Here is a 16054-nt window from a genome sequence, read left to right as displayed (position 1 = left end):
CTGGAGTCCCGGGATCGAGTCCCACATCAGGCTCCCTGCTCAGCAGGGAGTCTGCTTCTTCCTCTGACCCTCCTCCCTCTCATGCTCTCTGTCTCTCATTCTCTCTCTCGCAAATAAATAAAATCTTAAATAAATAAATAAATAAATAAATAAATAAAGTTGAGTTTTCTAGAGAATATCATATTAGCAAACATTTGGTTCCTATCTACCTTTTGAAACGTGACCACTATAAGTTATTATTCAGGTGTTCCACAATGGTGTTCTTTATGATGGAATTTATCATTAATCACAAATGAATAAATTGAGAGGTTTTTGTTTTGTTTTGTTTGTCTTTGTTTTGTTTTTTTTAAGCAGTCTCTTCCTGTATTATATGTTCTGTGTCCTTTCCCAGTAGTTTTCCTTCGTCTGGAGCCTCTTTAATAAGGGAAAGAAATTACTGCTTGGCCCAGACAATACTGTCATCTTCAGATTGTTTTTTTGTTTGGGTTTTTTTTGTTGTTGTTGTCGTATATATATTTTATAAGTAAGCTCTGTGCCCAAGGTGGGGCTTCAATTCATGACCCTGAGATCAAGAGTCGTATGCTCCACCGACTAAGCCAGCATGGCACCCCTATATATTTTTTTAATTGAAATATGATTAACATACGGTGTTAATAGTTTCAGGTGTACATCATTCAGCAGTTCTGTACAGTACTCCGTGCTCACCACAATAAGAGTAGTTCCCCTCTGTCACCAAACAATGTTATTGTAATACCTTCAGATTATTTTTAAAGCCAGAATGTTTATTTTCTGTGATGAGTTACTTCTGAGTGGACTAATTATAAATGTGACAGCCATATCGATGCCACTTTCTCTGGAGTTCTTGGTCTCCTTCAAAGCTTGGCTTTGTTGTATGCAGAAAGAAAGATGTTGGCTGGCAAGCCTGGGAAGACTTCATTAAAAAGAAACAAATTTCTAAGGAAAGCTACTTCAGGGGTTTTATTCATTCATAACAGAACTCAAATATACATAAGTTTTCTAAGCACTTAGTGTAAAAGGTTATTTTCCAGACCTTTTACTTATATATTTTTAACAAGGTCTTGATGACTCCCTTCCCAACCCACAAATCCTCTTAGAGTTCTTTTAGTGAAGGAAATGACTTGATCACTGTCCAGTTGATCTATCTTTGATGTTATTTCTTTAAGGAGAAGTCCCAACTTGGGCCCTGAATACTGATTTACCAGAATGAATAGTTAAATTAGAAATTGGAAGCTAGAGCTAGTTCTCTCGCTTTAACACCCCCCCCCCCCCCGCCCCAGCCGAATTATTAAAGAGGAGGTTGTACATGTTCTCAAGTAGCAGTGCACAAATCTCACACCCTGGGCCAACCAATGTGAAAACAACTGCTGTAGCACAAAGTGTCCTTCCTCTTCTTCAGCTGAAATTGGGGGAGGGACAAACCAATTGTTACTTTACCCCTTCCCATCTGCCTGCTAGAAGGCCTATTTCCTACCCTAATGGTTTCTGCCTAACAAATGGTGTTTCTTTTTTACAGCATTATGATCCTGGACTTGTTGTGGTGATGGTAAACTTAGCAGTGGTAATTTTTTATTTTCAGACTGAATTACTCCTTTTGTCATCAGTGCACCAATATGTTAGGCTTACTTTCTCTGTTGTAGCCTTCATCCTTCTGCTTGGTCTTTTTCATTTTCCTTTCCTTTCCTTATGCAACTTGTCTGATCCTTGTTCATTAAAGGGTACTGTTAAGAAGGGATGTATCTGTTTGTGTTAGAACTGCCAAAAAAAATCAGTTAAAATATTAAATTCTAATACTGTCAAAAACTTGATTTTCCCACAATGTAATGGGCACTAGCACTTGCTACTGCAATTTATAAGTAAATTAAAACAAACTTTGACTGCCTTAGAAGGCAAAAGTACTAATGCAGAGTTTATAAACAGGGGTTTACAGAGGTAATGAATTTGTACCAAAACTTTCTTGATTCTTGCAAAACAAATTCTAACAGACCAAAAAAGAAACCAAAACCAAAAAAAGTAAATTCCTTTGACATTTCTTTTCAATTCTTTCATTGGAGCATTTGTGTATTTTACCAGTAAATCCCTGATTGAGACGTTATGAAAGTGATATTGCACCTAGGAAGTCATTTTTATAACCTGTCTTTAATTTGGTCCTTTTGCTAAAGATTGCAGTCACTGCTTATTTATTATACCATTGGGCATAAGGTAGTATGCATTTTCATTTTGTTTAACTGGCAGTCTTTGATAGTTTCTAAAAGAAGGCTGTATTTTAGAACTTTTGTCCTTTTTTTTTCCCTGGCATAAAAGTATCTTTATTAACTTAAACTTTCACTGTAATAATTATTCCTAATTATCTCCTTATTTATTGTTTGAAAACTATAATGGGATACTGGTGATTAGTAAACTTCTGAATTTGTTTTTCATTATGTTTTAAAGACAAAAATTACATATATATATATATGGAGCAACTGGATATAAGTGGTTGCCAGTCACTTTGAAAACAGTTTCTTGTTTTTTCTCCAGGACCAAGCCTAGTCATGAATATGGCATTTATTTTTTTCTGATTGGTTTTGGTAATGCCTCAGATTTAGCCTGACAAAACTCAACTTTTAGCCCAAAGGTATAATACATATGTGTGTATAACAACAACAACAAAAACACAAAAAAACAAACAAAAAAACAATTGTTTACACCAGCCTGAGTGAAATGATGAGGGAAGTAAACATTGTGTTTTTTCACTAAAGGTGTACAGCGGATAAGGTAAGTCAGTCCTCTTTTCAGTGGGCTTACATCACAATAAACAGCGCAAGTTGTGATGTAAAACAGCTGTGGTAGTAAAGTGCTTGTCTGCCCCATTTTGCTTTGTTTGGCTGGTTATGAGTGGATTAAATATACATTTTTAAAAATCTCCAGCATAGATTGATTAGTTTAAAGTCAATTTTCTTCGCAACTAGTCCTTTTCACAGCTTACCGATTGTCACAGCCAGTGTTAAATCCACTCTGGAAAATGAGACCTCAGAGCACCAGTTTAAAAGTAAAACAATTTTTTGTCCCTAAGGGCAACTAACTGTTGCTTTTTATTTAAATTTTGTTGCAGCCCCAGTTAATTGTTGAAAACAAAAAAAATATTAAACATGCTGAATTGCAATTACAGAGTTTTCCTGTATCATGTTTGAAACCGTGCTTTTTTTTTTTTTTTTAAGTTTAAGCATGTCAGTTGAGATATTTATTACTAGTTTTAAAAGTGTGTGTGGGAGGATGTCAATGGACTGTAAGAGTGAAATGATTCTTGATGGAAAGTTATTTGGGGATCATTTTAAAAAGCAATTTCTAAAGTTTTTGATTTTAAATCTCCTGGTGCCATTGCTTAGAAGTGCTTTGCATTACTTATTTAATTTTGTCATAGTAATCTGGAATTTTCCCCAACTGGAATGTCAACCAAGGTGGTTAGTTGGGCTTAAACTGGGAGAGGTAGGTTTGGTTGTAAGCTGTGAGAATGGCTTGTGTTTGGTTCACTGTAGCTTTCTGGTCTCTGCACTCCAAGGCAAGATCTCTAACCACCCAAACCCAATGTATAAAGTGAACTGTTGGCTTAGCTTTGCCTCTTACCTGGATTATGTGTTCCTGTTACAGGGAGAACAGATCCCATTCCGATTGTTGTCAAGTATGATGTCATGGGCATGGGTCGCATGGAAATGGAGGTAAATTGATCTTGTTAGCTAATTTTTTTTAAAATGGTGTATTTAAAATTGGTATTAATTCCAAATTCAGATGCCAGTACAAGAATACACTTATTAGATAGAATGTAGTTTTAGTATTTTTCTTTGGAAATTTAAAAATATATTTTACATTCTCATTTAGTGCTGGCTTTGAGGCAGGTAGGTGATAGATAATGCCCCTGTTTTAACAGGGGCATAAGGAAGTTGAATGTTTTGCCCAGGGTTATGCCACAAGGCAGGATCAGACTTAAAACCCAGATCCTGGTGCACATTTCATTAGGCAGGTTTGTTCAACTCTGAAAATACTTGCTGTGGTAGAAGCTTTGCCCCTGTGTGCAGCTGTTATCTGTGATGCCTTCTTTTCATTGCCTAAAATATTTTCTCCATTTACTCCTAATTCTTTGGCACTGAACATAGAAGTAAAGTCTGTTATCATCAGAAAATGTGCCTGTTGGGAACCACCAGCATGGAAAGATTAATTGGTTATTTTGTACACATTTTCTCTGTAGGGGAACAATAAAGTAAGAGGTAGCTGAGTATAATATGAAGTTTTTATTTTCATGCAATACTGTAGTTGTGCAAATGACTTTTTAATGGCTAATTGGGGTACTTTAGGAATTAAGACTAATTATATCTATTTTTATTAAGCTTGATTATGCTGAAGATGCTACCGAACGGCGCCGTGTCCTAGAAGTAGAAAAAGAAGACACAGAAGAATTGAGACAGAAGTATAAGGTACTTGAATGAAGCCATTTTTGCATGTTGCGTGCTCACACTGAAAGAGATACTCATTTTGGTGAAAAGGATCTCTGTTGATGATAGCATTTGTTTGATCTTTGGTGATGATTAGTAATTAGTAGTAGGCCTCAGGTTTCTGTTACTTTCCTATATTGCTATTGTAAAAACTATAACGCTAAGACCCACTTCAGAAGTCTGTTGGAATGATTGCATTAGTCTCTGAAAACACAGTGCCTGGTACATAGTAGGGAGTAGTAGCAGTAAAAATTGTTATTTAAGAGTCCTTTGGGAACTTGAACCTATTGACAAAACTTTTGTTTTTCAATCGCTAGGGTATTTTAAGAATAACAAATTGAGGGGCACCTCGGTGGCTCAGTCAGTTAAGCGACCGACTCTTGATTTCAGCTCAGGTCATGATCTCAGGGTCATGAGATTGAGCCCCGTGTCAGTGTCCGCATTAGTCATGGAGCCTGCTTAAGATTCTCTCTCTTCCTCTCCCCTTCCCCCTTGCTCTCTCTCTCTAAAAAAAAAAAAAAAAAAAAAAAAAGAGTGAGAACATCAGTGTTTTCCTTTTTAAGGGATTAGTTTATTTTATTTTTTTTTAAAGATTTTATTTATTTATTTGAGAGAGAGAGAATGAGAGACAGAGAGCATGAGAGGGAGGAGGGTCAGAGGGAGAAGCAGACTCCCTACCGAGCAGGGAGCCCGATGCGGGACTCGATCCTGGGACTCCAGGATCATGACCTGAGCCGAAGGCAGTCGCTTAACCAACTGAGCCACCCAGGCGCCCTTTAAGGGATTAGTTTAAACTGCAGTTTAGACCATGTTATAAGTTAGCTTTCAGCTTTCAAATAGACTGACCAGGGAAGATGCCTTTCAAGATGTACTATGCCCAGTCTCTACTATAGCATAGGTAAATTTGAAGGTAAGAAATAGGCTTAGTTAAGATTATCATATAGAAACTGATTTTGGTCATGAACCTTAAAGTGGGAAGAGGGAAAAGGGATTTATTTTTAAAAATCTGTTTTACCATAAAAAATAGCTAATATAAAAATAACAGAACTATAAGAAATGTTACATCTGCCACAATAGTGGGAAGTTTTATTATATCTCTTTCAATAATTGATTTAAAAAGTAGAAGAAAAATTCAAAGACATTTGGAAGATTTGGATAACACATTAACAGATTTCATCTACTGGTTATATAGAACTATGAATCCAATCACTTTGAAAATCAGAAATTTTGAAAATATATGGAACATTTATTTATTTAAACAAAATTTTCTACCATAACCCGTGTCATAAACAAAGTATCAACAGATTTTGAAGAACTGAAATCAGGTTAAGCCACAAAGCAATCAGTTTTTCACCTTTTTTTTTTTTAAAGATTTTATTTATTTATTTGACAGAGACAGCAAGAGAAGGGAACACAGCAGGGGGAGTGGGAGATGGAGAATCATGCTTCCCACTGAGTGGGGAGCCCAATATGGGGTTCCATCCCAGAACCCTGGGATTGTGACCTGAGCCGAAGGCAGACGCCTAACGATTGAGCCACCCAGGCACCCCTAGCAATCAGTTTTTTAAATAAAAGATAGAAAAAGCCCTGTTAGGTTATGAGAAAATTGTTTTAGTTTCCAGTCAGTGAGAGAAAAAAGCACAATGATAATTGGAAAATATTTTGGACTGAAAGATACAAATAATACATTATCAAAACTTGTAGGATAACCTAAAGCAGTATCATATGTGATAGCAAATATACGTAAATGCTATGTTCGAGAAAGCAGAAAATGAAGTAAACATTTCTCTCAGGAAGTTAGGAAAAGAATAGCAAAGTGTAAACTCAAAGAATGTAAAAGAAAAGAAATAATAAAAGATAATAAAGGTTAACAGAAATGAAACAAAAAGCAAAGCCAAAAGTTAGCTCTTTTAGGTATTTGTGGTGATATTAAGAAAGAAAAGAACTTAGAAAACCAGTATCAGTAATGAGAAGACACCACTGCAGATGTAGTAGGCAGCACTAAAAGATGAAAATTTTATTAACTTCATGCCAGTGAATGCAAAAATTAGATTTAAATGGATAAATTCCTAAGAAATAGAACTTGGTAAAGTATACTAAAAAAAAAATCGAAAACTTCAGTAATTCTGTACCTATTATATAAATTGAATCCATATAATAAGTCTTTCCATAAAGCCCAAATAACTTCACTAGTGAGTTCTATCAAAATTCATAAAAGAAATAACTTCAGTCTTAACCAACAATTTCTAATCTTCCAGAGAATTGAAAAGAAAAACTCCCAGCTCATTTTATGAGAGACTAGTACCACCTTGATGCTAAATCCTGACAAGAAGGATACTTACATGACACTCTGATTTATAAAACAGATGCAAATCTTAAAACGCTAGCAAATACCAGAACCAATTCAGGATATATCATGACCAAATTATGCAAAGAATACAAGATTAATTTAATGTTACAAATCTATATAGTAACCACATTAAGGGATTAAAGGAAGAAAGCTATATGACTATCTCAATAAATGCCAAAAAAGCATTATATAAAGTTCTGCATTCATGCATTATGAAAAGTCTTGTCCATATTGATAAAGAATCTTCTTCCTTAACCAGATAGAATGTCTACAGAAACCATATACGAGATATCGTATTTAATATTTAAAAGTTGAAAATTCTCCTTTTGGGATGGGGAGATAACAAGGATGCCTGCTCTCATTGTTTCTGTTAAGTATTGTGCTGGAGGTCCTAAGCAACACAGTAAGGTAGACAGGCAGAAACAAATAAATAAAGATATAAGAGATGAAAGGAAGAGACAAAACTGTTTTTGTTTGCAGGTGTGATTACGTACATAGATATCTGAAAGAATTTACAGGTAAATTATATAAATTAGTAAGAGGATAGCTGGATGCTAGTTTCAGAATCAAAAATTTAAATTTATATGTCTGTATATCAACAAAGAGAAAAATGAACATTACAAAAATGTCACCATTTGTAATAGCAAAAAAAATTTATGAAACACCTAGGAATTAAGACAGACCCTTATATATTTGACCATACATACAATACTATACAATACAATAATCATACCATAAATAATCTGTGTAAAAGGAAAAAACATAGAGCTTATAGAAGATAGTATAGAGGATTCTCTCTTCTAGCTGTATCTAACTTACATTTACTTATTTTTCATTTTAGTGATCTTTTCTTTGATGTTTTATTATGAAAATTGAGCATACAGAAAAATGGAAAGAACCGTATAGTTAATACCCATATACCAACCACCTATATTCCATAATTAACATTTGTAAAATGTTTTGTTACATGTCTAACATTTTTTTTTTTTTTAAGATTTATTTATTTGAGGGACACCTGGGTGGCTCATTCAGTTAGGCATCTACCTCCAGCTCAGGTCATGATCCCAGGGCCCTGGGATTGAGTCCCAAGTCGGGCTCCTTGCTCAGTGGGGGCCTGCTTCTCCGACTCTGCTTGTGCTCTTTCTCTCTCTCTCTGACAAATAAATAAAATCTTAAAAAAAAAAAAAAGATTTACTTGTCAGAGAGAGAGTGGGGGGAGGGGCAGAGAGTGAGAATCTTGAAGCAGACTCTCCACTGAATGCAGAGGACGTGGGGCTCCATCCCACAACCCATAAGATCATGACCTGAGCTGAAACCTAAGAGTTGGACGCTTAAGACTTGTAACTGACTGAGCCACCCAGGTGCCACATGTCTGACTTTTTTTTTTTTTTTTAAAGATTTTATTTATTTATTTATTTGACAGAGAGAGACGCAGTGAGAGAGGGAACACAAGCAGGGGGAGTGGGAGAGGGAGAAGCAGGCCTCCCGCAGAGCAGGGAGCCTGACGCGGGGCTCGATCCCTGGACCCCGGCTGGGATCATGACCTGAGCCGAAGGCAGACACCCAACAACTGAGCCACCCATGCACCCCGATTATATGTTTTTATAGTTTGTTGCTTCTCCTGACTTTTTCACAGTATTTGTCTCCTTGTGTGGCTTGCAATTTAGATTGTCATCTTTTCATTCTGTGGAAGTTTCTTATATCCTGGATTTTGGGGGGAGTTCTTATGAGATAGGTTCATATGTGCCTTTGCTAAAATCTAGGGTCTTTAACTGCTGTTGGACTGGTTTTAAAATGTTAATACCTAAACTAAGGGTTCTTGCTGTGAATAGAAAGTGTAAATCCTTTACGTCCACCAATGACTGGTCTGAAGTTCCAGCCTCTTCTTATACATGACCCTTTCCATTTATACCCTGATACATGGTGAGTTTCTTGATGTCTTCATGGACAGAAGGTGATATAGTTCAGTTTTTCTAGTTCCTGTTTCAAGGATGGAGACAACTTTTTTTTTTTTAATTTTTATTTATTTTTTAAGTAATCTCTACACCCAACATGGGGCTCGAACTCACAACCCCGAGATCCAGAGTTGCGTGCTCTACCGATCAGTCAGTCAGTAGTCACTCTGTGGAGATAACTCTTCATATCTCTGAACTTTTCACAGGGAGAGCTTACTAGCTTTCTATCATCAGGGTCCTGAAACCTCATCTTCAAGCATCTAGGGATTGCCCTGTCTTGTTGAGCTCAACTATATATTAAAGCGTGTGTGTGTGTTTTATAAGGATTTTATTTATTTGAGAGAGAATGAGAGAGAACACGAGCGAGGGGGAGAGGCAGAGGATGAGGGATAAGCCGACTCCCCGTTGAGCAGGGAGCCTGACTCAGGGCTTGATCCCAGCAGCCCAGGATCAGCGGCCCTGTGTGTTTTATTTTATCCAGAATTATAATATAGTGAAGTCTTCCTCTTCCTTTTTTCTTTTCCTAGTCTCTTCTCCTTGCCCTTTTCTTTATGCACTATTCAACCCATTTAGGCTGGCTTTAGCACTTTTCGCTGAACCACTTTATTTAAGGCCACAAAACACCTCTATTTGCTAAATCCAGTAGATCTTTTAAAACTTTTATTCCATATTCTGTTTCTTGGCAGCATTGAATACAATTGACCATTCTTTTCTCTTTAAAACATTTTTTTCTCTTGCTTTTGAAGATTTCATACTTTCCTGTATTCCTCCTTCTTATCTCCCTTGCTGCTTCTGTATAGGTTCCTTTGTTGGTTCCTTCTTTTTGGCCTGAACTTCAGATGGAGTTCTTCATGTTCGGACATAGGCCTTCTTTTTCTGTCCAAACACTGTCCTTAGGCCCTGAGTGGTTATGACACTATGTTTCATCATCTTTCACATGGTTCTTTTTTTATCCTTTAGGACTTAGCTTAGGAACCTTCCCTCATCACCCAGTTTAAATAAATCCTCCACTCTGCCTTATTCTCATGTAACACTGTCTTTTGTCATTTATAATTATAAATTTTTGTTTGTTCACTTGTTTATAGTCTGACTACTGTTTGGGCAGAAATGGCATTGAGGAGAGAGACTGTGTCTATTTGTCTGCCAGTATATATACTGTATCCAGCATAATGCCTGGCACATAAGTACTCAATAAATATGAATTGAATAAATAAATTCTTTGAAGTAAGGGGAAGATCCAGATTTACTTGGTATACTGTCAGAAATAGAAATATTCTAAAGTGGGGCGCGTGGGTGGCTCAGTTGGTTATGCATCTGCCTTTGGCTCAGGTCATGATCCCAGAGTTTGGGGATCAAGCCCCACGTCGGGCTCACTGCTCAGTGGGGAGTCTGCTTCTCCCTCTCCCTCTGCCGCTGCACCTGCTTGTGCTCTCTCTCTCAAGCAAATAAATCTTTAAAAAGAAAAAAAAAAATTCTAGTGGCGCCTGGGTGGCTCAGTTGGTTAAGCAACTGTCTTCGGCTCAGTCATGATCCCAGGGTCCTGTGATCGAGCCCCGCATCGGGCTCCCTCCTCAGCGGGACCCTGCTTCTCCCTCTGCCTCTGCCTGCGGCTCCCCCTGCCTGTGCTCTCCTGCTCTCTCTCTCTCTCAAATAAATAAATCTTAAAAAAAAAAAAGAAAGAAATATTCTAAAGAATACATTTTTGTTTTCAAGTAAAAGTTACACTATCAAGTGAATAATAAATGAAATAGCTGAGTAATTCACAGCCTCTTAAGATTATGCATTATATTTTGAGGCTCTTTTTGTCCCCCTACCCCAAGAAATTACTTCTCATTTGAACTCTTCGTATTGGGTAGAGCAAGAATTACTTATCCCCGTTTTACTGATCAGATGCACAGAAATCTTGTCAACTCTTAACTGTACTATTTGTGAAACCCTTTCCCCTTCCTGCTTGTCACTCATTTATTGCACTATATTTGTTCTTCACCTTCACATGACCTTGGAAGCTTGACTTTAGTAACTTAGCCTCTCCTTAATTTGTACTTCTCAAGCACCATAGATTTTTACTTCCTCAACACTTTGATCCCAACTCTTTTCTTCCTAATCCTTGTGTCATAGCTACTTATTTATCAAAAGCCTGTCTCCAGTCAGTACAAATACTTGCATTTCTACGTCTTTACTATAATGCAGTATGAGACTGGTTTTGATTCACTGGGCTCACAGAACTGCCAAGTAATCTTTCATATGTCATTTCCTGCTTAGTCCCCTCAGCTTTCATTTTTAAGCATTGGTTCTCAGGCCTTCATCTCCCCTCAACTGCCCTTGTCCTTCCTCCACCTTCCCTTATTCCTAATAGAAAATTTAACGAAGAAAATTTGGACCATTAGGTGAGAGTGCATTCATCTGCCTGTAATATCCACCATCAAACTTGGGCCCAAATAATCCTGTCCTTAAATATTTCTCCCCTTTCACCATCCATCAAAGGATAATTCCTACCTATGAATTCTGAATCTTACACCTCTGTCTTATAAAAGGACTTGACATCTTTGTAAAGGTGTAACCTTTGGGGCGCCTGGATGGCTCAGTGAGTTAAGCATCTGCCTTTAGTTCAGGTCATAATCCCAGGGTCCTGGGATCGAGCACCACATCAGGCCCCCTGCTCAGCGGGGAGCCCTGCTTCTCCCTCTCCCACTCCCACTTCTTGTGCTCTCTCTCTCTCTGTCAAATAAATAAATAAAATCTTTAAAAAATAAAGGTATAACCTTGGCAGCCTCTCTCATTATTCATTCTTTTCCTTTCACCAGTAAACATGCTCACACATTTGTGGGGGAAGAGAACCACTAACTAAAAAAACAACTCTATTGACTAACACTCTCTGTAGCTACCATCTTCTCTTTTTACATGTCTTTAGAACTAAACTTCTTAAAGAGGAGTCTCTGCATTCACTGCCTCCTTTATGTCACCTTCCATTCTTTTATTTTTTTAATTTCATTTTTATGAAAATTATATTTGCACATGGTTGTAGAGCTATTTGGCTCTAAATTTAAATAGGTTTAAATTTTAACAGGAAAGAAACGCAGTCCCATTTTGACACCCTGAGTATTTTATTAAATACTGATAAGATATTTTTAAAATATGTGTAAAATAAGGGGCTCCTGGGTGGCTCAGTCTGTTAAGCATCCAAATCTTGATTTTGGCTTAGGTCGTGATCTTAGGGTCCTGAGATCGAGCCTCAAGCTGGGCTCCACACTCAGCACAGAGTCTGTTTGTCCCTCTCCTTTTGTTCCTCCCTCCTCCCGCCCCCTGCTTGCACGTGCTATCTCTCTCTCTCTCTCAAATAAATAAAATCTTTTATTTATTTTTTTTTTTTTTAAAGATTTTATTTATTTATTTGAGAGAGAGAGAGAATGAGAGACAGAGAGCATGAGAGGGGGGAGGGTCAGAGGGAGAAGCAGACTCCCTGCCAAGCAGGGAGCCCGATGCGGGACTCGATCCCGGGACTCCAGGATCATGACCTGAGCCGAAGGCAGTCGCTTAACAACTGAGCCACCCAGGCGCCCAAATAAAATCTTTTAAAAAACTGTGTAAGATATAAAGAATAACTACAGACACTTGTGTGTCTTCTACTCTGTTTAAGAAAAAGAACATTATCAGTAACTTTATGATTGCATTCCATTTCTTCCTCCTCCAGAGGTAGGCACTATCTTTTGTGTTTATCATTCCCTTCCATTTTTTCAGATAGATTTTTGTTGTTGAGATAAAATTTACCATTTTACCATTTTATAGTATACAACTTAAAGACGTAACATATTCACAATGTTATGCAGTCATCACTACTAATTCTAGCATTTACATCACTCAAAAAGAAACCCCAATACTCTTTAGCAGCCATTCCTCACCCTACCTTCTTCCCCTCATAACCACTTTCTGTCTCTAGGTTTGCCTGTTCTGGACATTTCATGTAAGTTGAATCATTCAATATGTGGCTTTTCATATCTGACTTCTTTTACTAAGCATGTGTTCAAGATTCAGTCATGTTAATAGCATGTGTAAGTATTTCATTTCCTTCTTATGGCTGAATATTACATTGAATGAATATACTGCAGTCTGTTTAATCATTCATCAATTAGTGGACATTTGGGTTGTTTCTGCTTTTTGGCTATTATAAATAATGCTGCTGTGACCATCTTGTACAAGTTTTTGTGTAAATATATTTTCTGGTTCTCTTGGGTATCTACATAGGAATGGAATTGCTGGTCATATGCTAACTCTCTGTTTAACTCTTTGAGGAAGTGCCAGTCTATTCCAAAGCGTTTGTACCATTTTACATTCCCACCAGCAGTGTATGAGAGTTTGTTTCTCTACCTCCTCACTTATATTTGTTGTTTGTCTTTTTTATTATAGCCATCCTAGTGGGTATGAAATGGTATCTAATCATGGTTTTGATTTGCATTTTCTTGACTAATGATGTTGAGTATCTTTTCATGTACTTATTGTCCATTTATTATTCCTTTGGAGAAATGTCTATTCAAATCTTTTGCCCTTTTTTTTTTTTTTTTTTTTTTTTTTTTTTTTTAAAGATTTTATTTATTTATTTGACAGAGAGAGACACAGTGAGAGAGGGAACACAAGCAGGGGGAGTGGGAGAGGGAGAAGCAGACTCCCCGCCAAGCAGGGAGCCCGATGTGGGGCTCGATCCCAGGACCCTGGGATCATGACCTGAGCCGAAGGCAGACGCTTAACGACTGAGCCACCCAGGCGCCCTAAATCTTTTGCCCATTTTTAAATTGGGCTGTCCTTTTATTGTTATAAGAACTCTGTATGAATTCTGGAAATGAGACCCTTGTCAGATTTCCAAATATTTTCTCCCATTTTGTGATTGTCTTTTCATTTGAAAATGTCCTTTGATGCACAAATTTTAAAAATTTGATGAAGTCCATTATCTTTTTCTTTTGTTGCTTGTATTTTTGGTGTCATATTTAAGAACCCATTGTCTAATCCAAGGCCATGAAAATTTATACCTATGTTTCCTGCTAAGAAGTTGTAGTTTTAGCTCTTCTGTTTAGGTCTTTGATCTATTTTGAAATAAGTTTTTTAAATTAATTTTTGTATGTCATGTTGGGTAGGTGTTCCAACTCCTTCTTCGTGTGGCTACCCAGTTGTCCCAGTGCCATTTGTTGAAAAGATTGTTCTTCACTGCATAGTCTTAGAACCTTGTTGAAAACCGTGGTCTTAGGGCACCTGGGTGGCGCAGTTGGTTAAGTGACCCAACTCTTGGTTTCAGCCCAGGTCATGATCTCAGGGTCCTGAGATTGAGCCCTGCGTCTGGCTGCCCTCTCGGCAGGGAGTCTGCTTTGGATTCTCTCTCTCTTTCTCCCTTTCTACCCGCCCCGCTTGTTCTCTCTCTCTCTCTCTCTCATAAATAAATCTAAAAAAGAAAGAAAGGGAAAGAGAGAAAGAAAAGAAAAGAAAATCACAGTCTTGCTTATTGTTGCTTTGTAGTAAGGTTTGCTTTTGGGAAGCCTTCCTACTTTATTCCTTTTTAGGATCGTTTTGGGTAGTCTTGATCCCTCCCAATTCTGTATGAATTTTAGAATCAGTTTGTCAATTTCTACAAAGAAGTCAGCTGTGATTCTGATAAGAATTATGTTGAGGGGCGCCTGGGTGGCTCAGTCATTAAGCGTCTGCCTTTGGCTCAGGTCATAATTGCAGGGTCCTGGGATCAAGCCCCGCATCTGGCTCCCTGCTCTGCGGGAAGCCTGCTTCTCCCTCCCCCACTCCCCCTGCTTGTGTTCCCTCTCTCGCTGTGTCTCTCTCTGTCAAATGAATAAATAAAATCTTTAAAAAATAAATAAAAGGGTTTTACAATGTGTTTTGTATCCCTAAACATGTATTGTTTAATTTTACATGGTTTTGAATATTTTATTTTTATTTTTTGTTAAGATTTTATTTATTTATTAGAGAGTGTGCTCGAGAGAAAGCATGAGCAGGGTGAGGGGCAGAGGGAGAAGCAGACTCTCCGCCAAGCAGGGAACCCAGTGTGGTGCTCGATCCCAGGACCCTGGGATCATGACCTGAGCCGAAGGCAGATGCTTAACCGACTGAGCCACCCAGGCGCCCCAATTTTACGTGATTTTGAACTTTATGTAAATGGAGACATATTTCCTGGTATACATGTATGAGAGTTTATCCAGAGTTTGGCTTTTGTTTTTATTATTCTGTTACTTTAAGTAATTGTACCTATGTATTTTTCCTGACCACTGCTCCACCTGACACCTGTATATATTGATAAATAATGTTGTCATTATCATTTTTTCCCCTAGAAATTCTGTGGTTTCAGATTTATAGAAAAGCCTTTAAAAATGTTAATTCCTAGTTTTATTTTACTGTGTTCATATATGTTGCTTATATTATCTCTTTTTGCAATTTATTATGGTTTCCTCTATAGCCTAAATGGTCTTTTTTGGTAAACATTCTATGAGTACTTTAAAAGGTGTGTCTCCTATTTTCAGGCCACACACCGTAATATATCATTAAGGTGTTCAATGTCTTTGTTTATTTTTATCTTTTCGATCTGTCATTAAATGAGAGATGATTTGAGTCTCCTTTAATAAATCTCTAATTTCGGGCACCTGGTTGGCTCAGTTGGTTAAGCAACTGCCTTCAACTCAGGTCATGATCCTGGAGTCCCAGGATCCAGTCCCACATCAGGCTCCTTGCTCAGCAGGAAGTCTGCTTCTCCCTCTGACCCTCCCCCCTCATGTGCTCTCTCTCTCAAATAAATAGATAAAATCTTTAAAAAAAAAATAAATCTCTAATTTCTGCATCATGGATGTTGCTGTTAGATTATGATAGATATTAAAGTTTTTAGATACCATGAGTTGCCTTCATTGACATTATAAATATAGTCCCTTTATCTTGTTTAAAGCTTTATAGTGTAATTTGTACCTCAGTTGAAAGTAAGACTTGATTCCTGCTTTCATTTTGTGTATATTGCCTTGTATATCTTTGGGGTTTTGGGTGTTTTTTTTTTTTTTTTAATTTTTCTCTTTTTTTAAGGTTTTTATTTATTTATTTTTGTGTGAGAAAGAGACAGAGAGAGCGAGCATGAGCAGGGGTGGGGGCAGAGGGAGAAGCAGACTCCCTGCTAAGCAGGGAGTTGGACCCAGGACTCGATCCCAGGACCCCGGGATCATGACCTGAGCCGAAGGCAGACACTGACCAACTGAGTGACCCATGTGCCCCTGTGTTTTTTTGTTTTT

General features: G+C 37.5%; 1 protein-coding gene across 10 annotated transcripts in view; it reads left to right on the top strand.

Annotated features, from left to right (window-relative positions):
• Positions 1-16054, top strand: part of GPATCH8 (G-patch domain containing 8) — a 118185-nt gene that overhangs the window by 61001 nt on the left and 41130 nt on the right. For 3 of the 10 annotated variants that reach the window (XM_078065817.1, XM_078065816.1, XM_078065818.1), the window contains 3 exons: positions 1535-1579; positions 3649-3716; positions 4383-4469. The exons of 4 other annotated variants lie outside the window; for them this stretch is intronic. In XM_078065817.1, the coding sequence (XP_077921943.1) occupies positions 3690-3716; positions 4383-4469 (114 nt within the window). In that variant the 5' untranslated portion in view covers positions 1535-1579; positions 3649-3689. The remainder of the gene's footprint in view (positions 1-1534; positions 1580-3648; positions 3717-4382; positions 4470-16054) is intronic. 3 more of the 10 variants (XM_078065814.1, XM_078065815.1, XM_078065819.1) reach the window with 1 other exon arrangement.

Source organism: Halichoerus grypus, chromosome 2 (genome assembly GCF_964656455.1).
Source record: "Halichoerus grypus chromosome 2, mHalGry1.hap1.1, whole genome shotgun sequence".
Lineage (NCBI taxonomy): Eukaryota > Metazoa > Chordata > Mammalia > Carnivora > Phocidae > Halichoerus > Halichoerus grypus.
The sequence above is the reverse complement of the archived record's forward strand: the minus strand, read 5'-3'. Positions and strand labels throughout refer to the sequence as shown.